The 25,134-nt window shown below is 47.5% G+C and overlaps 1 protein-coding gene across 1 annotated transcript; it reads left to right on the plus strand.

The window, feature by feature from the left end:
• The first annotated feature begins 8,523 nt into the window (after positions 1-8,523).
• On the plus strand, positions 8,524-14,683 carry LOC137375234 (lysophosphatidic acid receptor 6-like). Its single transcript, XM_068042085.1, has 2 exons — positions 8,524-8,806; positions 9,050-14,683. Exons 1-2 carry the CDS (start codon positions 8,785-8,787, stop codon positions 9,943-9,945), a joined length of 918 nt encoding a protein of 305 aa, XP_067898186.1. The 5' UTR covers positions 8,524-8,784; the 3' UTR covers positions 9,946-14,683.
• The last annotated feature ends 10,451 nt before the right edge of the window (positions 14,684-25,134 follow it).

Here is a 25,134-nt window from a genome sequence, read left to right on the forward strand (position 1 = left end):
CAAGCTTCCACTCAAACTTATTTACATAAGCACAAATGTAAAATCTTCCAGAAACCAGTGCAATTAGGCAGCACTTGAGAACGTAATTGTTTATTTTGCTCGCTTGCAATAAAAAAATGTCCTTTACCTGATGCAGATTATATTAATACAGCTGAAATTAGACTTACATAAAAAGTATTTTTAATAAGACAGACTAGTCCACCACCTGTGAGTAACTTGATTTCAAATAACTGCTAATGACTTTAAAAGCTATACAGAACCATGTGCTAGTTTCATTGGTGTGCACTAGTCAGTTTCTTAGTGAATTAAATAGTTTAGTGAAATACCTCTATCCCAATTAAGGGGAGAACTATTGTCACTGCACCCCAAAAGCTATACCTTTACTGTGAAAAAGGCTGGAATGAATCCAATGAGTCATACTGTTTCTAAGCTGCATAACTAGTTTTTTTACATATGGGGGTATTACCTCTCTTGCAAGTAGGTTCATCCCCTTTTCTTTCCCAAATAAGGCTGTATAACTGTTAATTTCTGGTTAAGATCCACTTTCTTTGATTTCTAAGAAAAACTAGGCCATTAGCAAGCTGGGAGCCTCTCATGGTGGTCCATTTCCTTAATCGCCTAACTGTGTTTCAAGATTAATATTTAATTAAATTAAAATAAATGAATTAATGAATCTTACATCTCCCGCTGACGTTACGCCGTGATCTTCAGCCACCAGCTGTGAATGGGGAACAGCCATCCACCTCTGGGGAGGAGGAGGGGATCTCAGTGGGTGCACCGTCACACCATTCCCCCGCATCCTCCACCGGCACAGATGCTCACATGTCAATGGGTACGAGTGCACATTTAGATGTGGGGTCACAACCTGGTGAGCACAGCACAAATGCACCAGAGCAGCTGACAGAGGCTGTGACTGCTCAGGGCACTGACACTCGGAGGACTGCAGAAAACCAGGGTGATGCTAAGCCTTAGGTTGATGACATGCCTCTAGAGTTATCCGCAAGGCGCCAGCTGCTGGACCTGCAGTGTGAGATCGGGGACATCTGGCAGCGATGTCAGAAGCTATGTGCCCCCGGGCACGAACAGTGGAGGAGACAATACCAGCCATGAGTGGAGCCTTGACTCTGGTGTTCAAGAGCTAGGCTTCCTCCATTCAGAGCTTCGAAACTCTGACAGAGAGTCAAATGCAGCAGGTCACTCAGTGGATGCAGGAAACCCCCTCAGACCTGCATACCATCGCCACCTCTATTTACCCCTTGGAGCAATAGATGGGAAGAGGGGGGAGAGGTAACTGGATTCACCGCCAGGTCCTCGAACCCCAAGGTGAGAAGGAGGCCCAGGTGTCCCTTTAATGGGAAGAGAAGCAGCAGGTTTCTCTCAGGGTGCTCCCTCAGTTCCTCTGCCAGTGACACCTGAAACTCAAGTGGCACCAATGATGGAGGAGACCGCCTGCAGCAATGCAGGTGGCCCTCAGTATGTCAGGACCCTTCAGGCCTTAGGCATCTGGAGGACAGCTGTCAAGTTCATCCCAAGCCACAGCGCAGGAGGAGCACCTCATAGGAGTACCCGTAAAAGATTTCAGCAGAACACCTAGCTGCACTCAACAACAACAACAATAACGACTTAAATTTATATAGTGTCTTAATGTAATGAAATGTCCCAAGGCACTTTATCGGAGCATTTTAAAACAAAGTACAAACCCGAGCCTCCAATAGGAGATATTAGGACAAATGACCAAAAGCTTTGTCAAAGAGGTAGGTTTTAAGGAATGTCTTAAAGGAGGAAAATGAGGTGGAGAGGAGTAGGGAGGGTATTCCAGAGCTTAGGGCCCAGGCAACTGAAGACGTGGCCACCAATGGTGGAGTGATTAAAATCAGGGATACTCAAGAGACCAGAATTAGAGCAGCGCAGATATCTCAGAGTGTTGTGGGGCTGGAGGAGATTACAGAGATAGGGAGGGGTGAGGCCACGGATGGATTTGAAAACAAGGATGAGAATTTTAAAATCAAGACATTGCTTGACTGGAAGCCAATGTGGGGCAGCGAGCACAGGGGTGATAGGGAAACAGGACTTGGTGCAAGTTAAGACATGGGTTTTGAATGACATCAAGTTTACAGAGAGTAGAATGTGGGAGGCCAGCCAGGAGTGCATTGGAATAATTAAGTCTGGAGGTAATGAATGTTTGAATGAGAGTTTCAGCTGCAAATGAGCTGAGACAGGGTCAAAGTTGGGCAATGTTATGAAGGTGGAAATAGGCGCTCTTAGTGATGGCAGGAATATGAGGTCAGAAGCTCATCTCAGGGTCAAATGTGACACCAACATTGCAAATAGACTGCTTAATCTCAGACTGAGGGTTCACTTGGGGTTCACAGGTGATTATTTTGTATTGTAAAGGGAATGTTCAGTTTGGAATGGCCCCAAATAAAAATAGAATGTGGCAAAGCAAGTATTAGGCCTCTACTTTTACCTAGAGCTCTCTGGCCTTCAAGGCACCCTGGCTCCCTCAAAGGGAATGTGGGAAGGAGCTACAGCACATGAGGTCGTGCCATCCCCAATATACTGTGTCATGTCTTGCTGCGTGTAGGCATACTTAAATATAAAATACAATAAAGTAGTAGGCATCAGGGCTGTAGAAACATGGTACTTTATTGGATTGCTCAGGTCATACAAGCAGTTTCAACTGAAACATCTCTTTATAAGCATCTCCCGAGCCTCCTTTGCGTGTCTTGCCTCATTACTTGGTATTGGTCATTGCAGCGCCTCTTCATCTGGCAGCTGCTCATTATCTTCCTCCAGCTCCTCTTCATCGGAAGAGGCAGCACACTCCTGGTCCTCCTCACTGCCCAAAGCCTCCCCACTTTGAAGTGCCAGGTTATGTAGAGCATAAACCACCATGACGACAGGGGAGACCCTGTCAGCGGTGTACTGAAGGGTTCCACCAGATCTATCCAGGTATCTGAACCACATTTTCAGAAGCTCTATGGCCTGCTCAATGGATTCCCTTGTTGACCCATGGCATGGGTTGTACTTCTCCTCTGCTTCAGTGGTGGCCTCCTTACATGCATCATTAGCCACATCCTCAGTGGATAGCCCTTGTCACCTTGAAGGGTAGCAGAAGGTTTGAAGAGATCTGACACCTGGGACTGGCGAGGAATTAAGGCATGGTGGTTGCTTCCTGGGAGCGAAGCACACACTTGAACAATCCTTCTGCAGTAGTCGCAGACCAGTTGGACATTGATAGAATGGAAGTCCTTCCTGTTCATGAAGGCTGCTGGCTGTTCTGTGGGTGCCTTGATGGCCACATGTGTGTAGTTGATGACACCCTGCACCTGGGAGAATCCAGCAATGGCCCTGAATCCTACAGCCCTCTCAACCTGACTGTCCAGATCAGTGTCAAAGAAGATGAACTACTGGCTCTCCTGACATGGCATTGGCGATCAACTTGATGCATCAGTGAGCCGTGGACTGAGATGCCGAACACATATCTCTGGAGCACCTCTGGAGTGATCCAACGGTGTAGAAATTCAAGGCCATGGTGACCTTCAGCACCACTGGTAAAGGGTGCCCACCACTTCCCATGGGCCTGAGCTCATCCTCCATCATGGCACACAACTCTCTGGAGAGGGGGAGTCTTTGGTGACAGGTAATTAGAAAATTGAGCCCAGTGTGGTAGACCCTCTCTGGCGGGTAAGCCCTTCTGCGGTCAGGAGGCTGGTGGCATGCTCCGCTGTGCCCTACTCCTGCAGTCCCCTCCCGAGGATAAGGCTCTGGCTGGCCCATAGGTTGCTGCTGCTTTGCTTACTGTGGCTGCTGCTGCCTTCCACTTTGATGCTTCTTCTCATTTGAGGCTCCAAAGCCTGACTGAATGCAACCCATGGCTGGTCTCTGCCCAGAGGTTTCAAGGCCTCCTGCCCCGAGACTCTTGGACAGCCCCTGATACACCACTTGAAGGTTGGCATTGTGCCAGCCAAGCCCTGACACCCAAACTTATTTCCAACCTGCTCCCCAGTGTCAATGGCATTGACCACGCTGTCCCACCCTCCCCTTGGATCAAGGTGTAATATTATGCTTAGTGTTAGCCTAGTATAGAATATTTGAAGAGTCAGATGGGTTAACAGAAATGGGAGCTTTATTAAACACATCTTACTGCAATGGTTTACATCTTCCAAGCCTGTACTGGAGGATTCCACACATATGGTGTTGCATCACTTTCTGTGATGAGGTATACAACATGATTAGCACATTTAACCCAGTAACAACCCAATGTCCAGTGTACCACATTATACTACACAATACTCTCACTACTGATGGCTATTATCTGCAGCCAGCCTTGACCTCCCAACCCCCTCATTGTCTCAAAATAACTGGCGAGGTTCTGAAGCCCCTTGATCTCCTTGCACCCCTTACAAAATTCCATTTGCCTGTAAAAGTTTAGTCAATTGCCTGATTAACAGGCTTAATTACCTTGCCGCCATATTGAAGCAACTGTTCCTCCCGCCATGCCAGCTGCCCTTCGGAAAATTCGGAACTGACTTCTGTTCCGACGCTGTCCATCATTATTTCGCTGGATGTCCCACCTCCTGACCTGCCTCCCACATGCTCGGAAAATTCATACCATTATCTTTGAAAGCAAAGAGGGAAGGCAGTGGCGTAGTGGTAATGTCACTGGACTAGTAACCCAGAGACCCAGGTTAATGCTCTGGGAACAGGGGTTTGAATCCCACCATGGCAGATGGTGAAATCTGAATTCAATTAATCTTGGAATTAAAAAATTAGTCTAATGGTGATCATGAGACCATTGCCAATTGTTGTAAGTGTCTATCTGGTTCACTAATGTCCTTTAGGGAAGGAAATCTGCTGTCCTTACCTGGTCTAACCTACATGTGACCCCAGACCCACAGCAATGTGGTTGACTCTTAAATGCCCTCTGAAATGGCCTAGCAAGCTACTCAGTTGTGTTAAACCACTACAAAGTCAATAAGGAATGAAATTGGATGGACCACCTGGCATCGACCTAGGCACCGGAAAATACAATGGCAAACCCAGCCCTGTCAACCCTGCAAAGTCCTCCTTACTAACATCTGGGGGCTTGTGACAAAGTTGGGAGAGCTGTCCCACAGACTAGTCAAACAACAGCCTGACATAGACCTACTCACCAAATCACACCTTACAATGTCCCAGACACCGCCATTGCCATCCCCGCGAATGTCCTGTCCCACCGGCAGGCCAATCCCAGCAGAGGTGGTGGCACAGTGGTATACAGTTGGGACAGAGTTGCCCTGGGAGTCCTCAGATTGACCCCTGACCCCATGCAGTCTCATGGCATCAGGTCAAACATGGGAAAGGAAACCTCCTGCTGATTACCACCTAACGCCATTCCCCTCCCCCCACCCCCTCAGGTGATGAATCAGTACTCCTCCGTGTTGAACACCACTTGGAGGAAGCACTGAGGGTGGCAAGAGTGCAGAATGTACTCTGAATGGGTGACTTTAATGTCCATCACCAAGAGTGGCTCAGTAGCACCACTACTGACCGAGCTGGCCAAGTCTTAAAGGACATAGCTGCTAGACTGAGTCTACGGCAGGTGGTGAGGTAACCAACAACAGGGAAAAATATACTTGACCTCATCCTCACCAATCTGCCTGTCGCAAATGCAATTGTCCATGACAATAATGGTAAGAGTGACCAGTGCACAGTCCTTGTAGATGAAGTCTCGTCTTCACATTGAGGATATCCTTCACAGTGTTGTGTGGCACCACCACTGTGCTAAATGGGATCAACTTTGAACAGATCTAGCATCTCAAAACTGGGCACCCATGAGGCGCTGTGGGCCATCATCAGCAGCAGAATTGTACACCATATCAGTAACCTCACAGCCCGGCATATCCCTCAACCATTACCATCAAGCCAGGGGATCAACCCTGGTTCAATGAAGAGTGCAGAAAATGAGGTTTCAACCTGGTGAAGCTACAAACAAGGGCTACTTACATGCCAAACAGAGCAAGCAGCATGCAATAGACAGAGCTAAGTGATCACAACTAATGGATCAGATTTAAGTTCTGCAGTCCTGCCACATCCTGTCATTAATGGTGGTGGGCAATTGAACAACTAACAGGAGGAGGAGGCTCCACAAATATCCCCATTTTCAATGTTAGGGGAGCCCAGCACATCAATGCAAAGGTAAGGCTGAAGTATTTGCAATCGTCAGCCAGAAGTGCCAAGTGGATGATCCATCTTGGCTTCCTCCTGAAGTCCCCAGCATCACAGATGCCAGTCTCCAGCTAATTCAATTCACTCCACATGATATCAAGAAGTGACTGAAGGCACTGGATACTGCAAAGGCTTAGGGCCCTGACCAAATTCCGGCAATAGTACGGAAGACTTGTGCTCCAGAACTTGCAGCACTCCGAGCCAAGCTGTTCCAGTACAACTACAACACTGGCATCTGCCCGGCAATATGGAAAATTGCCCAGGTATGTCCTGTCCACAAAAAGCAGGACAAATCCAACATGGTCAATTACTGCCCCATCAGCCGACTCTCAATCATCAGTAAACTGATGGAAGGTGTCATCGACAGTGCTATCAAGGGGCACTTGCTTAGCAATAACCTGCTCAATGACGCTCAGTTTGGGTTCTGCCAGGGCCACTCAGCTCCTGACCTCATTACAGCCTTGGGCCAAACATGGACAAAAGAGCTGAACTCAAGAGGTGAGGTGAGAGTGACTGCCTTTGATATCAAGGCAGCATTTTACTGAGTATAGCATCAAAGAGCCCGAGCAAAACTGCAGTCAATGGGAATCAGGCGGAAAACTCTCTGCTGGTTGGAGTCATACCTAGCGTAAAGGAAGATAGTTGTAATTGTTGGAGGTCAATCATCTCAGCTTCAGGACATCACTGCAGGAGCTTCTCAGGGTAGTGTCCTAGGCCCAATCATCTTCAGTTGCTTCATCAATGACCTTCCCTTCTTCATAAGGTCAGAAGTGAGGATGTTTGTTGATGATTGCACAATGTTCAGCACAATTTGCGATTCCTCAGTTTGTGAAGCAGTCCGTGTAGAAATGCAGCAAGACCTGGACAATATCCAGGCTTGGGCTGATAAGTGGTAAGTAACATTTGCGCGACACAAGTGCCAGGCAATGACTATCTCAAACAAGAGAGAATCTAACCATCTCCCTTTGACATTCAATGGTATTACCATCGCTGAATCACCCACTATCAACATCCTGGGGGCTACCATTGACCAGAAACTGAACTGGAGTAGCCATATAAATACCGTGGCTACAAGAGCAGGTCAGAGGCTAGGAATCCTGCAGTGAGTACCTCCTGACTCCCCAAAGCCTGTAAACCATCTACAAGGCCCAAGTCAGGCATGTGATGGAATACTTTCCACTTGCCTGGATGGGTGCAGCTCCAACAACACTCAAGAAATCGACACCATCCAGGACAAAGCAGCCCACTTGATTGGCACCCCATCCACAAACATTCACTCCCTCCATCACCGACGCACAGTGGTAGCAGTGTGTACCATCTACAAGATGCACTGCAGCAATGCACCAATGCACATAGACAGCACCTTCCAAACCCGCGACCTCTACCACCTAGAAGGACAAGCGCAGCAGATGCGTGGGTACACCACCACCTGCAAGTTCCCCTCCAAGCCACATACCATCCTGACCTGGAACTATATTGCTGTTCCTTCGCTGTCACTGGGTCAAAATCCTGGAACTCCCTTCCTAACAGTGCTGTGGGTGTACCTACCCCACATGGACTGCAGCGGTACAGGAAGGCAACTCACCACCACCTTCCCAAGGGCAATTAGGGATGGGCAATAAATGCTGGCCTAGCCAGCAATGCCCACATCTCATGAATGAATAAAAAAAATGTATGGCCATTTTGCTGGAATGTGACATCTCACAACATGTCCTATTAGATTTGTTCATGCACGTTTACAGTTAAACATTTTTTGCCCATATATTTGCTGGAAGTGAAAACTGATAACAGCACAAGAGAACCAGGACATCTGGGACCTTGGTGAACAATGGGACAAGCAGGTCATCTCCTTAACCAGTGAGATTGAAGGAGTGAGAAGGAGGATGAGTTATAGTGAGTGAATTCAATGTCAAATCAGGTGCAGAAAGAGAAATGAAGTGAGGAAAAGACTGGATGGAGAGAAAAAAAGAGACAAAAAGCAATAATAAGACATTTAAAATTTAAAATGATATATTTGTAATTTCTTGTTTGGATTCAAACTGGGTTGGTACATTAGACTTGCTGCCAACTGCAAAAACTTTGCAATCGGACACGCTGTAACTTGAAGGAGGGGTAACTGTTCACTTTCTGGGTAAGTGAGGTCGATTGGAAGTGATAAACAATTATGTTTTTAATTACTAGATGTTACTTTTTGTGGCAAGTTTAATGTCCAAATTAATGTGACAATACGCAATTCATGATGTATTTCTTCCTGGCCACTAGTTGCTAGCCGATTTGTGCACTAATAACCGCATGTGTTCACATTTATTTTTAGGAAAATGTATATGCCAATTCAGGAGAATGTGTTTGAGGCCCCTGAAAGCTTGTACAACAGTTTGCTGAACAAACAATATGTTGCAATGTTGCTAGTGATTTTATTGAAATGTAAACCAATGAAAATTTCTTCCATTTGCTTAACAATTTCTGTCGTGGTGCCAAACATCTGAAAAGAGGAAGCCTCTGTACAGGTCTCGATTTACACGAATTCACAGTTAGATCACCGTTGAAGCGTGCAGTTCCAATAACACAGCAAAAATGAACCAAACCTTGGCAGACGGTAAGCGTTTTTCCGTAATATCTTAATACCTCGATTATTATTGCATCAACATAGAGGGAAGTTAGAATCTGATTTATGATCGTTAAATGTCAGGAAGATTGTTTTAAAAAGCTGGATTTACTTTGAAGGGTGAAAGACACCAAATCACATTTTGTAAAATAAAAAAGCATGATTTCTAATTAGTGAGATTTGGAAATTCCTTTATCTTGATAACAATTCAGGTCTTCATTCTATTTGTTTCAGCAATGAATTGTACATCAAGCAGGATGTTAAACGCAGTGGATGATTCCGTGAAGAGATTTCAGGCAATAGTCAATCTACCGACGTTTATTTTAGGATTGTTCCTCAACGGGATCGCATTGTGGATCCTGTGCTTTAAACTTCAAAAGCGGACAGAGTCGACCATCTATATGACCAACCTGATTGTTTCAGACATATTGTTGCTTTTCTCCCTGCCATTCAAAATCTACGCCTACCAGATAGGGGAGTGGTCTCTGAGTCCGAGATTCTGCAACCTGTTGGAATCACTGTACTATGTGAACACTTATGCAAGTATCCTGATTATAACGTTGATCTGTATGGATCGCTACATCGCCATAAAACACCCCTTTCTGGCCAGAACTTTCAGATCCCCAAAGAAAACTGGGATCGCTTGCGCCGTGGTTTGGATTGTTGTCTCGTCTTGCAGCATCTACATTTATTCCAAAAAGACGTCGAAAAATTGTTTCTTCAATCATTCAGCCTCTGTTTGGAAAGTGACTACTGTTGCATTGCTCCAAACCATATTTCTAGTCACCGCTCTCATCATGATCTTCTGCTCCATTCAGATTATCAGAACTCTGCAGAGAAGCGGCGCCCTGAAATCTGGGAACAGATCCAGTAGCAAATCCATGAAGATTGTCCTTTCAAATCTGTTGGTATTCCTTGTTTGTTTCACCCCGTATCACGTGGGGATCCTGATGTATTTTTTAGCACGGAATTGCTGGATATTAGATAGTTACGTGGTGCGTCTGCGCAACTTTCTCCAAATCTGCCTGTGTTTAGCAAATATAAACTGTGTCCTGGATGCCATCTATTACTATTTTGTCATTAAAGAGTTCTGGAAATCAAATACAAATAGCCAGAAGACAGGCGCATAAATTGTGCTTGAAGTACAAATTGCCCTGCCTGAAACAGGAAGATTTAAGTGGCGAACGTCTCTTTTTTATGGTTGTTGAATCGGTGTATTTTTTTTAAAAAAGCAGTTGACAGAAGTTGATGCTGGAAATCTGAAATGAAATCAGAAAATGGTGGAAACACTTAACAGGTTAGGCAGCAGCTACGGAGAGAGTGTCAGCCCAATAACATTTCATGAGAAAAAAACAGAAAGTGCTGGAAATACTCACCAGTTCAGGCAGCATCTGTGGAGAGAGAAGCAGGGTTAACGTCCAGAATTTTACGCCACCCCAGCGAGCCAGATGGTGGCCGGGTGGGGGGGGGGGGGGAGGGGGTGGCGTAAAATTGAGTGGGAGGCTCTGGGTGGCCTTCCCGACCCGCTCCCACCTCCACCCCGCCCCACTTTACATAGGGTCGGGGGAAGGCGGAAAATGGGCTGCCTGCCCCAGGACAATCAAGGCGCTTAAATGGCCATTTAATAGCCACCTAAGGGCCTTCGCCCACCCCCACGGGGATTTTACCCATGGCAGGTGGAAGTCCTGGAGACGTGAAAGGCCACCTGGTGAAACTTGGCGGCCTCTAAGCGCTCGAGGTGAGGGCGGGGCCATGACAATTGGGCACAGGGTGCCCGATTGAGGGCCACCCCCGTCTCCCCAACCACCCCCAGGACCCGACGCCCTCTTCCCCTCCAAATGACCACCCTTGCCTCGCCAGGGTCTGACCGATGACCCCCGCCAAGGCAACCCCAACTTACTCACACTCCTGGCTCCATGTCCTCGGCTGGGCTGAAGTTCCAGCAGTGGCCACTGCTTCCGGTGGCGCTGCTGGGACTAAGAGCTGCCGGCCTGATGATTGGCCCGCAGCTCAATGAGGCGGGACTTCCTCCCTCGAGTGGGTGAAGTCCTGCCTCTGAACAATTAAAGCCTGGGGACCCGCAAAATGCAGGACGGATCCCTGGGCTAGGTGGAAGCAGGTTTGCCACCGACTTTTACGTCGGTGGCCAGCTCCCTTCCGCCCAACGTAAAATCCAGCCCAATGTTTCAGCTTTGTGACCTTTCATCAGAACTGGCAAAGGTTAGAAAAGAATTAGGTTTGAAGGAAGTGAAGATGGTGGGGGCGCATTTGGAGGAAAACACAACAAAAGGGAAGGTGAGTGATGGGGCAGAGGGCAGGAGAGATTAAATAACAAAGCTGTTATGGGACAAAGGCAAAGAGCATGTTAATGCTTGTGGTGAAAGACAAAGCATTAGTCCAGAGACAGTGTTTATGGCAGAGTAATGAGCAACACTGTCCACATGAATAAACAGGGGCACATGGTTAAAGAAAAATAGAAAAAAAGGCCAGTCATGCTCTGAAATTTTTGAACTCAATGTTGAGTTCACAAGGCTGTAGAGTGCTAAATTGAAAGATCGGGTGCTGCGCCTTGAGCTTGTGTTGATGTTCACTGCAGCAGGCCAAGGTCAGAAATGTTGGCATGAGAGCAGGGAGGGGGTGTTAAAATGACAAGCAACTGGAAGCTTGGGGTCATGCTTTCGGACTGAGTGGAGGTGTTCCGCAAAGCAGTCACCCAAGCTGTGTTTGGTCTCCCCAGTGTAGAGGCGACCGCATTGTGAGCGGCAAATACAGTATACTAAATTGAAGGAAGTACAAGTAAATCACTGCTTCACCTGAAAGGAGTGTTTGGGGCCTTGGAGGATGAGGAGAGAGATGGTAAAAGGGCAGGTATTACACCTCCTGCGATTGCATGGGAAGGTGCCATGGGAAGGGGATGGGGGTAATGGAGGAGTGGACCAGGGTGTCTAAGAGGGAACGGTCTCTTCGGAATGCAGTCAGGGGAGGGGAAGAGAAGATATGTTTGGTGGTGGCATCATGCTGGAGCTGGCAGAAATGGCAGAGGATGATCCTTTGGATGTGTATGCTGATGGGGTGGAAAGTGAAGACAAGGGGAACCCTGTCGCAGCTCAGGGAGGGAGGGGAAGGGGTGAGGGCAGAAGTGCAGGAAATGGGTCAGACACGGTTGAAGGCTCTGTCAACCACCGTGGGGGAAATCCTCGGTTGAAGAAAAAGGAAGACATATCAGAAGCTCTGCTGTGGAAGGCAGCATCATCAGAGCAGATGCGTCGGAAATAGAAAAACTGGAAGAATGGGATGGAGTCCTTACAGGAAACTGGGTGCGAGGAAGTGTAGTCAAGGTGGCCGTGGGAGTCAGTGGGCTTTTAATGAATATTAATAGACAGCCTATCTCCAGAGATGGAGACAGAGAAGTCGAGGAAGGGAAGTGAAGTGTCGGAGATACACCATGTAAAGGTGAGAGAAGGGTGGAAATTGGAAGCAAAGTTGATAACGTTTTCCAGTTTGGGGCGAGAACACGAAGCGGCACCAATACAGTCATCAGTGTACTGGAAAAAGAGGCGAGGGAGGGGGCCTGAGTCGGAACAAGGAATAAAAACTGAAAGTGCTGGAAATACTCAGCAGGTCTAGCATCATTTGTGGAGGGAGAAGCAGAGTTAACTCAGCTCTGATAAAAGGTCACAGACCTGAAAGGTTAATTCTGCTTCTCTCTCCACAGATGCTGCCTGACCTGCTGACTATTTCCAGAACTTTCTATTTTTATTTCAGATTTCCGGCATCCGCGGTATTTTGCTTTTATTCTAGAACAAGGAATGTTCGACATATCCCACGAAAAGACAGGCTTGACCAGGACCCATGAGGGTACCCATAGCAACACCTTTTATCTTTTATTTGGAGGAAGTCAGTAGAGTTGAAGGAGAAGTTGTTCATTGTGAGAACCAGTTCAGCCAGGCAGAGGAGGGTGGTGGTGGATGGGGACTGGTTGGGCCTCTGTTCAAGGAAGAAGCAGAGAGCCCTCAGACTGTCCTGGTGGGGGATGGATGTTTTCAGCAATGTGCCTGTTTTTTCATGTGGACAGTGTTGCTCATTACTCTGCCATTAACACTGTCTCTGGACTAATGCTTTGTCTTTCACCATAAGCATTAACATGCTCTTTGCCTTTGTCTCATGACAGCTTTGATATTTAATCTCTCCTGCTCTCTGCCTTATCACACAACTTCCCTTTTGTTGTAATAGTGTCCTGATGAAAGGTCTCTGACCTGAAATGTTAACTCTGCTTCTCTCTCTACAGATGCTGTCGGACCTGCTGAGTATTTCCAGCACTTTATGTTTTTATTTCAGATTTCCAGCATTTGCAGTATTTTGCTTTTGTTTTAACATTTCATGAGACCTGGGCAATGTTAGAGATGAACCGGTTTTAAGTAAGAGCCAGGGAAATGTGGGGGGCAGGAAAAAACAAAAGGTCTGCGACAGGGTCAAGTGCAGGAGAAGTTAAATGGCAAATGGGGTTGTGGTGCAAGGCAAAAGGAGGTGATAATAAAATAAAAACAGAAAAAGCTGGAAATATTCAGCAGGTTTGGTAGCATCTGTGGAGAGAGAAAGCGAGTTAATGTTTCAGGTCGATGACCTTTCAGGTGATAATGCGACGGGTATAGAAGCAAAAAATGGATCTTGAAGATCTGTAAATAGCAAAAGAATAGTGCAGGAGGAGAGAAGTATCTAAGTCAACAGAAGTTTATATTTCTTCACAAAACTAAAATGGAGGCTGGAGCAAAGTTATCTATCTGCAAGACAAAGCTGGGCTCTCAAGTATGCAAATTAGCTAGAATGTGGAATCATGGAATGGTTACAGCACAGAAGGAGGCCATTTGGTCCATCGTGTCCATGCCAACTCTCTGCAAGAGCAACTCAGCTAGTCCCATTCCCCTGCCTTTTCCCCGTAGCCCTGCAAATTGGCTAGGATATAGAAGCTTTGTGACATTTACATGGTCAAAGATGTAAACTGTGTCTCATCAAATCATTCTATGTAAAGGATGCATGTTGAACTTTCGGAGTCAATGTTTGATGTTCAGAGAAGTTTTGTCTGGAGTAGGTCTACTGCAGACTTTGCTCAGTACCTTTTGCTTGCTTTAAATTGAGTCTAAATTGACAACTGGTTGCCTAAAGCTGCCACATAACATTGCTATGGATATCTTATGAAATGCAATTTTTCAAACAGCTTGCTAATTATTTAACTGTAAAACATATGTTCGGAAGAAAATGCTTTAATCTCTTCTGGATTGATTCAATCTACTATTTTCAAACTATTTTAACCAACAAAAACTCACTGTATTTTGTTGTTTCAGTGAAAATTTATCCTGTCGTAAAAATGAAAAGGGGGTGTTACAGGGTTAAGGTTCTGCTTTACAGTCTTTCAGTTACTGTGAGACTGATCACACACATAAGTGGCCTTACATTTAAGGTTATGCACACTGCCCAAGGTCGAACTCTGCCAAAGTTTATTCCCTTGTGATTTGAATGGATATCATGGCCTGGAATTTCAAGAAAGTCTAGACAGAACAATGTAGTGTCAATTTTCTACATAAAAGGTTGAGAAAATTTGCGCACAACATAAAAATATGTGTAAGTCACTTCACTGAAGCTCTTTGTCATTTGTTAACATAGCTTCACCCCATGCAAAAGTGCAACTCGTATGAATTTACTGCATTTATGCCAATTCTGAATGCATTGTAACAGGACACAAAGTCGTACTTCTGGCATTTGTATGGTAATTGTTTTCATCAATTTTTAAAATTTCTCCTCACTGAGACCTACAGTGCACTTTCTGTAACTTTGTTTGCATCTTTATGGCATCAGAATCATTTGTATTAAAAAGACAAACTTCCACAATTGCAGTTTTTGCGCCTAATCTGGATAACTAATGGTTTGATGGCCCAAGAAACATTTAGCATTATTATTCACTGCATATACCATAGAAGCCCATCCTTTGCTGTACTGATGCATTATTTTGCACCATCAGAACGAAAGGGCAGGATTTTCCCGCAGGCTTTGGGACCCAGTTATTGGGAACAAATGGGGGTTCCTGAGCCCACACTTGGTGGGAGCCAGACCGGGACAGTTATTTTCCTGGAGGTGTCCTCCTAATTGGAACCCTTCCAATTAAAGACAGCGGACAGACTCCCAATGCTGCCGGCCTAATCAGAGGGCCAGCAGCTCGAGAACCTGAGCAGCCCCACCAGGAAAAGTGGGCGCTGCTGAGACAGATAGGAGACCTTGAGGGCACCTCAAAATGGAGTCACCCTCAGAGGCATAAATTTAAAGTAAAAGTTCAGAGGGGCCAAGCAGGCAGGCCCATTGGAGCAGAGGGGACACCCTCTCGCGACGGTATTTAGGCTGTGAATAAGACCTTTGCTGCTGGTGGCCCCATCTTTAGGAGATGGTGCCTCTGACTCCAATGGACACCCAGCCTGCTGCAGGCAGGCCGTCCCCTAAATTGTCCCTGTTCGGGGACTTATTTATTTAAATTGACTGCCCATCACCATCCTCCATTCAGCAGGCAGCTAACCCCCATCCCGGCCTGCCTCGGAGAAATTTCCTCAGCAGCAGAAATGCATTAGGGAGCAATCCTGACACCATTCCCCTCTATTTTCCCATTTCCAACCCCTCACAACTCCAAGCCTGCCACCCTGGAGCTGGGGGAATTCTTAACAAACTCTCTGGATATCTCTGACATGAAATGCAACTAGCTTATTTCCTATTTGTGCCTATTTGTGGTATATCTATTTGCATCTACTGTATTTTGTCTCTGCACTTCCTCTTGCTGACTGTAATCCTATCCTGCTGCAGCATACTACAGATGGAGAAGTACAAGATGTGTATAGCTGCTTGATTTTGTAGGACGGCCTTTTGATTTAAAATAGCCCAGTAACAGTTTCTGCCATAGAAGCTGCTGCAGTGCCTGCTGGTCCTTCTGTTTTCTGGTACATCTTTTGATATTTGAGTGGGAGGACTGAATGCTTTGGGAAGAGTATTGCCGTAAGAGAAAGCAATCTCATCCCCTCCTACTCTGAACATGCCCCCGCTGCTGTACACTCCCTCAGTACATCCAACGGTTTTGGTGTAAACAATCCTCTAAGTAACACCAAAGGCAGCAAAGTCCTGTTTCCATCCAATTGACCAGTATTTTTAAAGCCAAACAAAAATCGATGTTCAAAATTGGAGTCCCAGGACCTAACAGCAGTAATCTTAGTATTTCTGAAAGATGTTGGCCTGGATTTTCCTTCTGACTACTATTGATTTCAGGTGGTAAAAGAAAAGAAAGAAGGAAATGAGACAGAGGAGCTCACTAAAATCCCACCCCAAAATTGTCCATCAAAATTGTCCGGAACTGAACCCAACAGTGAATACACATTCCTAACGTGACTCCGCCCTGCTGGTATATGAGAACGGCTTAATTGTCTCTGGAATTTCTTTTTGCACTTCTGTTCCCAGAGAACAGCAGTACCTTAAGGCACATGTTGTCAGGAGCAGGTTTGGGCTGATAAGTGGCAAGTAACATTCGCACCACACAAGTGCCAGGCAATAACAACCTCCAACAAGAGAGTATCGAACCATCTCCCCTGACATTCAACGGGATTACCATTGCTGAATCCTCCACTATCAACATTCTAAGAGTTACCATTGACCAGAAACTGAACTGAAGCAGCCACATAAATACTGTGGCTGCAAGAGCAGGTCAGAGGCTGGGAATTCTGCAGTGAGTAACTCACCTCCTGACTCCCCAAAGCCTGTCCATCATCTACAAAACTCAAGTTAGGAGTATGATGGAATACTCTCCGCTTGCCTCCATGAGTGCGGCTCCAGCAACATTCAGAAAGCTCAACACCATCCAAGACAAAGCAGCCCGCTTGACCGGAACCCCATCCACCACATTCAACATTCACTCCCTCCACAGCCAATGCACACTGGCAGCAGTATGTACCATATACAAGATGTACTGTAGCAACTCACCATGCCTCCTTAAACAGCATATTCCAAACTGACAACCTCTTCCACCTAGAAGGACAAGGGCAGCAGACACGTTGGACACCACCATCTGCAAGTTCCTTCAAAGTTACACACCATCCTGACTTAGAACTATATTGCAGTTCCTTCATTGTCGCTGGATCAAAATCCTGGAACTCCCTAACAGCACCGTGAGTGTACCCGCACCAAATGGACTGTAGCGGTTCAAGCAGTCAACTCAACAACTCCTTCTCAAGGGCAATTAGGGATGGGCAACAATGCTGGCCTTGCCAATGACGCCCACATTCCATGAATGAATAAAAGTGTAGGATGTCCCAGAGTGGGAGGACATATTGGAGACCATTTGCTGAACATGAAGGCTTTTTAAAAGACTGAAATGGACAGAGAACTATTAAGCCTGTTGAGACCTTCACCAGTATAATTTACTTTCATGTTTCCAGTATTTTAACATTGCTGCATATTTCTCAGAACTTATGAATTTCCCTTCAGAAATTCCCTTGTTCATCTTTTCTGAGGATGGTGATGAAAGGAATATTGGAGAAAGAGAGAATGGAAACCAGGAGAGCCCAGCATCAAAGGTGCCATCAAAACCTTCGCTGTATGTACCCACAACAGAAGGTAGACAGACCAAAGAAAACATAGCTGGATTTCTCACACAGGCACTTCCAGCAATTTGCGGCACAAAATTAACTGGAGTCAAAGGGTGAGGAAAATATTCTGCTCTTGGCACTCATTGTGAGATGGATGGCCTGCGCCAGCAAATTCTGGGCCATTAACTTAAAACATTTCCTCAAACTATGTGCTGCTAAAAATGGAATTTAAGCACCTTGTGGTAGAATTATGAAATATGTCCATTTTTTTGAGCCTTGCATTTTATATTGGGCCAAATCTTGTTGGTGCAGGCTATCTTGAGGCTTGCACCTTTAGTTAGACTTTTTCCTGTGCCTTTCAACTCGAATATAATTTGCAATAGAAGTGTGTGCTGATAATGGTGCGTTGATGGTGTCTGGGACCTTTTGTGAATGACTGGACCAACAGTGTACCTCCTTAACCAATGAAATTTAAGGATTTGAGAAAGAAACAGAGCATTGAGGGAGAATTATGTTCAATTAGAATGAGTGAATTAGAATTAAATCAGATACAGAAAGAGAAATAAAGAAGGAAAGAAAGATTGGATTACGAAAGAGTGAAAAAGTGAGAAGCACAGTGGCGCGGTGGTTAGCACCACAGCCTCACAGCTCCAGGGACCCGGTTTCAATTCTGGGTACTGCCCATGCAGAGTTTGCAAGTTCTCCCTGTGTCTGCATGGGTTTTCGCCAGGTGCTCCAGTTTCCTCCCACATCCAAAGACTTACAGGTGATAGGTAATTGGCCATTGTAAATTGCCCCTAGTGTAGGGATGTGATAGGGAATATGGGATTACTGTAGGGTTAGTATAAATGGGTGGTTGTTGGTCAGCACAGACTCAGTGGGCTGAAGGGCCTGTTTCAGTGCTGTATTTCTAAAGACCGCAATTGTTGACACGCGATCGGTAGGTGGCGCTGTTTTGGCACATGCGCAAATACAGCATGTGCCACGAAAACGTCACAGCTTGCGACTGTAGCAGCTGCCAGGACTAAAGATGGCGCTGCTCAAAGAATCACAGAGATGAAACCTAACAAACACGTGGCAGAATACAATGGCCGGAGTGAGAGAGTGGAGCGGGCCGGGGAGAGCAGCGCGGGGGGCGGGGAGACCAGCGCGGGGAGCGGGGAGGAGCAGCGCGGGGAGACCAGCGGTAGCGGTGCCGGGGAGGGGGGGGGTGGGGGGGGAGAGAAAGGGGGGGGAGAAAGAGGAAGAGGGAGGGGGTAGGAAGAGGGAGGGGGGGAGAAAGAGGGAGAGGGAGAGGGAGGGGGGGAGAAAGAGGGAGAGGGAGGGGGGGAGGAAAGTGGGAGAGAGAGGGAGAGGGAGGGGGGAGAAAGAGGGAGGGGGGGAGAAAGAGGGAGTGAGGAGAAAGAGGGAGGGGGGGGAGAAAGAAGAGGAGGGAGAGGGAGGGGGGGGAAGAAAGAGGGAGAGGGAGGGGGGAGAAAGAGGGAGAGGGAGGGGGGGAGAAAGAGGAGAGAGGGAGGGGGGGGAGAAAAGAGGGAGAGGGAGGGGGGGAGAAAGAGGGAGAGGGAGGGGGGGAGAGAAGAGGGAGAGGGAGGGGGGGAGAGAGAGGGAGAGGGGGGGAGAGAGAGGGGGGGAGAGAGGGGGGAGAGAGGGGGGAGAGAGGGGGGGGAGAGAGGGAGGGGGGAGAGAGAGGGAGAGGGGGGAGAAAGAGGGAGAGGGAGGGGAGAGGGAGAGGGAGGGAGAGGGAGGGGGGGAGAAAAGAGGGAGAGGGAGGGAGGGGAGGGAGAGGGAGAGGGAGGGGGGGAGAAAGAGGGAGAGGGAGGGGGTGGAGAAAGAGGGAGAGGGAGGGGGGGAGAAAGAGGGAGAGGGAGGGGGGGAGAAAGAGGGAGAGGGAGGTGGGGGAGAAAGAGGGAGAGGGAGGGGGGGGAGAGAAAGAGGGAGAGGGAGAGGGAGGGGGGGAGAGAGAGGGAGGGGGAGAGAGAGAGGGAGAGAGAGTGAGAGGGGGGGAGAGAGAGAGGGAGGGGGGGAGAGAGGGAGAGGGAGGGGGAGGGGGGAGGGGGGAGGCAGTGGGAGAGGGAGAGGGAGAGGGAGGGAGGGGGGAGGGGGAGGGGAGGAGAGGGAGGGGGGAGAGGGAGGAGGGGGAGGGGGGGAGAGAGGGATAGGGGAGGGGGGAGAGAGAGGGTGGGGGGAGGGAGAGGGAGAGGGAGGGGGGGAGGAAGAGGAGGGGGAGGGGAGGGGGGAGAGGGAGGGAGGGAGAGGGAGGAGGGGGAGGGAGAGGGAGAGGGAGGGGGGAGGGAGAGGGAGAGGGAGGGGGGGGAAAGAGAGGGAGAGGGAGGGGGGAGAAAGAGGGAGGGGGAGAAAGAGGAGAGGGGAGAAAGAGGGGAGTGCGGGAGGAAAGAGGGAGAGGGAGGGGGGGAGAAAGAGGGAGAAGGAGGGGGGGAGAGAGAGGGAGGGGGGGAGAAAGAGGGAGAGGGAGAGGGAGGGGGGGGGAGAAAGAGGGAGAGGGAGGGGGGGAGAAAGAGGGAGAGGGAGGGGGGGAGAGAGAGGGAGAGGGAGGGAGGGAGAGGGATGGACCAACAATTCTGGGTTTAATTATTGAAAAGTTTTATTAAGTCATTAAGTATCCGATGGAACTGCTGTGCATGGATACATGAGTGTTGTGTCCAGCATTCCCGTTAGCCAGACAGGCCGAGTCTCTGCTATGCACAGCTAAAGAAATTGTTCCTGGAGAGCCTTGTGGTGAATGACACGCTTGGCTCTCTATTCCACTACTGTATTGTCCATGTGAAGAAGGCAAAGTCACAAGAGTCTGAGCTCAGTCTATTCTTGGTGAATGTTCCCCAAGTGCTTGACCCCTTTGGACGCCTTCTCTGCTTGACAGGCAGCAGCTGGCAATTGCGGAGTCTCACAAGGCTCTGCATGGTTGTTTCAAGGGCGGATGGGGGAAACATGTGGGCTGTGTGCCCACGTGCACTGCTTGGATGGGTGCAGGAACAGGTGACTGTGTAACTGAACAGCAAGGAGAGGGTACCGCAGGTGGGGGAAGTGGAGCTTTGAACAGGCAGGCGTATGTATGGTCCATCAGATCATTAGGCCAGGGGGTGAAACGCTCAGGATCCATGGATTGTGGCACGCGACTGATGTCCAGCGCGTGGCCACCTCCATTCCGAAGGTGCTTCCGGGCAATTGTTGGGCAAATTATTTGGCTCCATCTCATCAGCCAGTCCTTGTATTTATGGCGCATGCACAGAAAAAGGCACTCCCCTTCCGCTCCGCTGCTCCCCCCCCTCCCCCCCGACCTCCCTTCCCCCCTCCCCACCGACCTCCCTTCCCCCCCCCCGTCCCTCCCTTCCCCCCCCTCCTTCCCTCCCTCCCCTTCCCTCCTTTCCCACCCTCCCCCCCCCGACCTCCCTTCCCCCCTCCCTCCGCTCCCGACCTCCCTTCCCCCCTCCCCCCCGACCTCCCTTCCCCCTCTCCCCGACCTCCCTCCCCCCCCATCCCTCCCTTCCCTCCACCCCCGTCCCTCCCTCCCTTCCCTCCTTTCCCCCCTCCCCCTCCCCCCCTCCCTTTCCCTCCTCCCACCTTCCCTCCTTCCTTCCCCCCACCTTCCTTCCCTTCCCTCCTCCCCACCTTCCCTCCCTTCCCTCCTCCCACCTTCCCTCCTTCCTTCCCACCACCTTCCTCCCTTCCCTCCTCCCACCTTCCCTCCCTTCCCCCCTCCCCTTCCCTCCTCCCTTCCCTCCTCCCTTCCCTCCCTTGAAATGTATTTTCAGAGCAACTTACCTTGGAACAATCTTCCTCTGTCTAATAAAAATGAAGCAAATGTCCAAAATGACTAAATAATTGAGATAAAATGCCCGACGAAACCTCTCCTCCTTCCATTTTCAAAAACTCGCGCCGAAGCTGTCGGAAGATTGACGCACATGCGCTCACGGGCTCCGGTCATCTGCGCATGCGCTGCGGTCCGGATTGCCAGGACCAGTTTGCGCATGCGCAAAGGCCAACCCGGCGTGTTCCCCGAGGAAGATGACGTTATGCGATGACGTCATCTGCGCATGCGCAAACTGGTCCTGGCAATCCGGACCGCAGCGCATGCGCAGAGGGCCTGAGACCGTGTGCGCATGTGCGCACCGCGGCGCATCCTGATGACGTAGCGTTGTCATCAATCACTTTGATTTCTAAATAAATAAAAAGTAAAGGGAAAGAAAACAAAATTTAGACATTTTAAAATATCTGATAATTCACTACCTGAAAGAAAGAGACTTCACACTTTAAATTGTTCCCTTTCTAAGCCGAAGGGATTGACAGGCATTGCATTAACAATTATCACGTCATTAAAAGGGTATCTACACTGTGAATTATGAGAGCCCTAGCTTTCTGTGCCGAGTCTAATCTGCCACTAATGTGCAAATCAAGAAAGTTCTAAAAATTAATGGGGAGGCTAAGGGCAAGATACCGTTGTGTGAAGCAAACAGCAAAACAACATAAATCAACCAGCAAATTCTGGGGATTTGGGACTCAAACCATATTTCTTCTTGTCTTGAACTTGCTGGCCAATTTGTATATTAATAATGGCATGCATCATAAACTTGCCATTATTTTTGCATGGTGATTGAGCCCATTGATTTAAATAAGATGCCCATGCAATCATGTGAGAATATTATATAAAAACAGTTCAAACAAAAACTACATTCATATATTGTTTTTTGAATCACTGGAAATAGCCCTCAACTGAGAATACTTGATGGAATATGTTCTGAGAAAGATAATTTTCTGTGAAATGATTTGTGATACGCTACAGAAAGAGTCATTGCATTGATCATAATTGTTACGACTAAGGCGGGAAGAGTGCACTGTTTTTCTAGTTCTACTTCTCCACAGGTCACAACATATATTTAAATGTTTGACCAGTTAACGATACGGCCAATCATTGACTCTATGGGTGGCATTTTACTTTGCCGCCACTGAAATCAGTGACGGCCGCACAGAGGCGCCGCGATATTTAGCGCGGTGGCTGATATAAATGGCCGGGACGGACCATCCATCCCAATGATGTGGAGGGGACGGGCGGTCCAACCCGGCAATGGTGTCAGGCACCATTGTGCAGGCGCTGACACCATTTTTAAAGGGCTTTGAGTCTTTCTTTGCAATTTATATATTTAAAGGAATAGTGATTGTTAAACAATTAAATAGTGATCCTGACTGTCTGCCACACCCCAAATAAGCATAGAAGTAATTACCTGTCCCCTCCTCCCTCCAGAAACACATACCTTGTGCTGCCGACCTTCCCCGCAAAGTTCATCAACTTTAAACTTTACCCCTTCCCACCACCCCCTAGATCTGACCCTGTTTCCCCCTCCATCACACCCCCTGCACTGAAAAACTTGCCTGTTCCCCCTTCATCACCAGTGTTCCACCTCGGATCCCTGGACGGGTATCCGAAGGTGCGGGAATGCCAGCCACCGGCAGCAATATTGCACTGGACTGGACGGCAGGAGTGGGTAAGTAATTAATTCATTTATTTAAATACATTTCAATATTAAAATTTTGGTGCTGGCGTCTGCCACAAGGCCTCACCACAGCCAGCAGTTTTGTGCCGGGCCTTCCTGGCGTTAAGGCCCATGGCAGCCCTCTGCCGGAAGCATTTTCTGACCACCACCACCACCCCCCCGCCACCCCACCATGATCCCCAATGTCGGGTGGACTGTAAAATTCAGCCCTATTTTTATCCCAGAATAGAATATACTGATATATGTCTTTAATAAACAAAAAAGTATCAGTTTATTATAAAACAAGACATAACCAGTAATGAAGCAAAGCATTAACACACATATTGAAATATAAAAGTTCCCTTTTTTCCTTAGCCCCTCATACATACACACATACACAGAAACACATACACTGGTTAACTGAAAAAATAAAGAGATTTACTGTTTGGAGCTCTGTGTCAGATGTCCTTTGTTTTGGTTTGGCGTCCCGAATATGCATAGACGCTGTCACTGGGATGTTCCTAAAACATTTTGTCAGGCGATATTAAAGATCAGTTTGGGCAGACATTCCAGGAAAAATGCAACAACAGGAGTTTCAGGCAGTTACTTACACTTGCTTCTCAGAGCTTCTCAAAGAGATGGAAAACTAGGAGGCTCTACAGAGCTGGAAAAGGCTGAGTTGAGGCTTTTCCTTGGAAGGTTGATTCTTTAACTCCTTTCCAAACCATTGTCCATATCCCAACTTCCTGTTCAAAGCGAAACCAAAAAAATATCAGGCATCAAGCCACCTGACCCCTATAAATCTTGACCTGTCACTTCTTTGTAAATATCTTGCCCCAAGTCAAAAAAAAACCCTGCTGGGTAATTATCTAAAGACAGGTGCCTTCCAGTAACTGTTGTTTGCAAGCTCAGTCCAAAAGACCTTCTGATGATCTTTTAAAAAAAGAGTCCCAGCATCTATGGAATCTTTTTTCAGTTTTAACACACAAATCCTCATAATTAAATAAAAAGGAAGCAGTCGTAACATATTATTCATGTGATTTACCTCAAACAGGATGGCTTTATAGAAATACGATAGCATGTTGCACCAATACAGATATGATAAAGAGGGTTGCTCAACAAAGGGAAAGCTTTCAAATCTCAGTATCATTCCCCACTCTTGAGTGATATATAAAAAAGCAGAGTTATGTCATTAAGCTTGGTTTTATACATAATGTGGTATAATGAACAAGTTCCAGTTTCAAATCCTTTTGCCAAAGACATGCAATTTAACCAACACAAAGTAGAATGACACTGCTGAATTTGTGAGGTTGTTTGGCCTGGCAGTTGATTTGCTAAAGTTTATTCTTAAACGGACATACAGTTCAGAAACATTGTAGATATTGTGCCATATAAGTGCATGTCATTTATTATCTACATGATCAGCCTGATTGTTTGAAATATATTTCTCCTTGTATTCTTGTTTTTCAAAATCCATACCCATGAACAAGTCTAGAGTTGTACATGAGCCTGTAAATTGTGTGTAACTGGCTGGAAAATCAAGGCTAGATTTACATAGAATCATAGAGCCCTGGAAACATAGGGCTAAAATTTTAATAAGGCCCATTTGAGGGAACAGGGATAATGATGCAAGGTTACCCCACACACAATGGAAGTGATGCACGCAGCAGGCAAACTTCATGCTGCCTGTTCATTTGCATATTGTGGTTTGTAACCAAGTGCTAAATGTGCTGCTGAGTGGCTGCCTGCTCAGCAGAGGAAATAAGTCCATGCAAGGTTAGCACCAATTGAAGCTAGCCTGCACTTCTTAAAGTCAGTCGGCACCTCTTATAGTAAGGTGCATTCTGGCTGCAGCAGGTACCAGAAATGGATGGGAAAGACTTTTTGAGCACGAAGAAACTGGAGCGATGGTGCAGCAGGCCAGAGAGAAGGTAGTCAGGATCTCAGATGTAGCACTGGAGGCCTCAGTTTAGGAGGTGGAAAGAAGGAGAGAAATCATCCTTCCACAAGGGGGCGGGTGGACCTCCTGGCATACACTGCAAAGGCAGTGGAAGCAGATAGCCATGGAGGTCATTGCCAGGAGTCCGACACTGAGGACCTGGATACAGTGCCAGAAAAAGTCCAATGACCTCATACGAGTGGTAATTGCATCTTCAAATGCCATCTCCTACCCACCACGCCACCAACCTCACACACTGCTCAATGCACCACACCCCCATCA

This window comes from Heterodontus francisci, chromosome 11 (genome assembly GCF_036365525.1).
Source record: "Heterodontus francisci isolate sHetFra1 chromosome 11, sHetFra1.hap1, whole genome shotgun sequence".
Classification (NCBI taxonomy): Eukaryota; Metazoa; Chordata; class Chondrichthyes; order Heterodontiformes; family Heterodontidae; genus Heterodontus; species Heterodontus francisci.

Bases quoted from the DNA above. Each gene is read 5' to 3' on its own strand.
- LOC137375234 (XM_068042085.1), top strand. From the start codon at position 8,785: ATGAACCAAACCTTGGCAGACG. The intron at 8,807-9,049 runs GTAAGCGTTTTT...TATTTGTTTCAG, and splicing joins GAACCAAACCTTGGCAGACG to CAATGAATTGTACATCAAGC.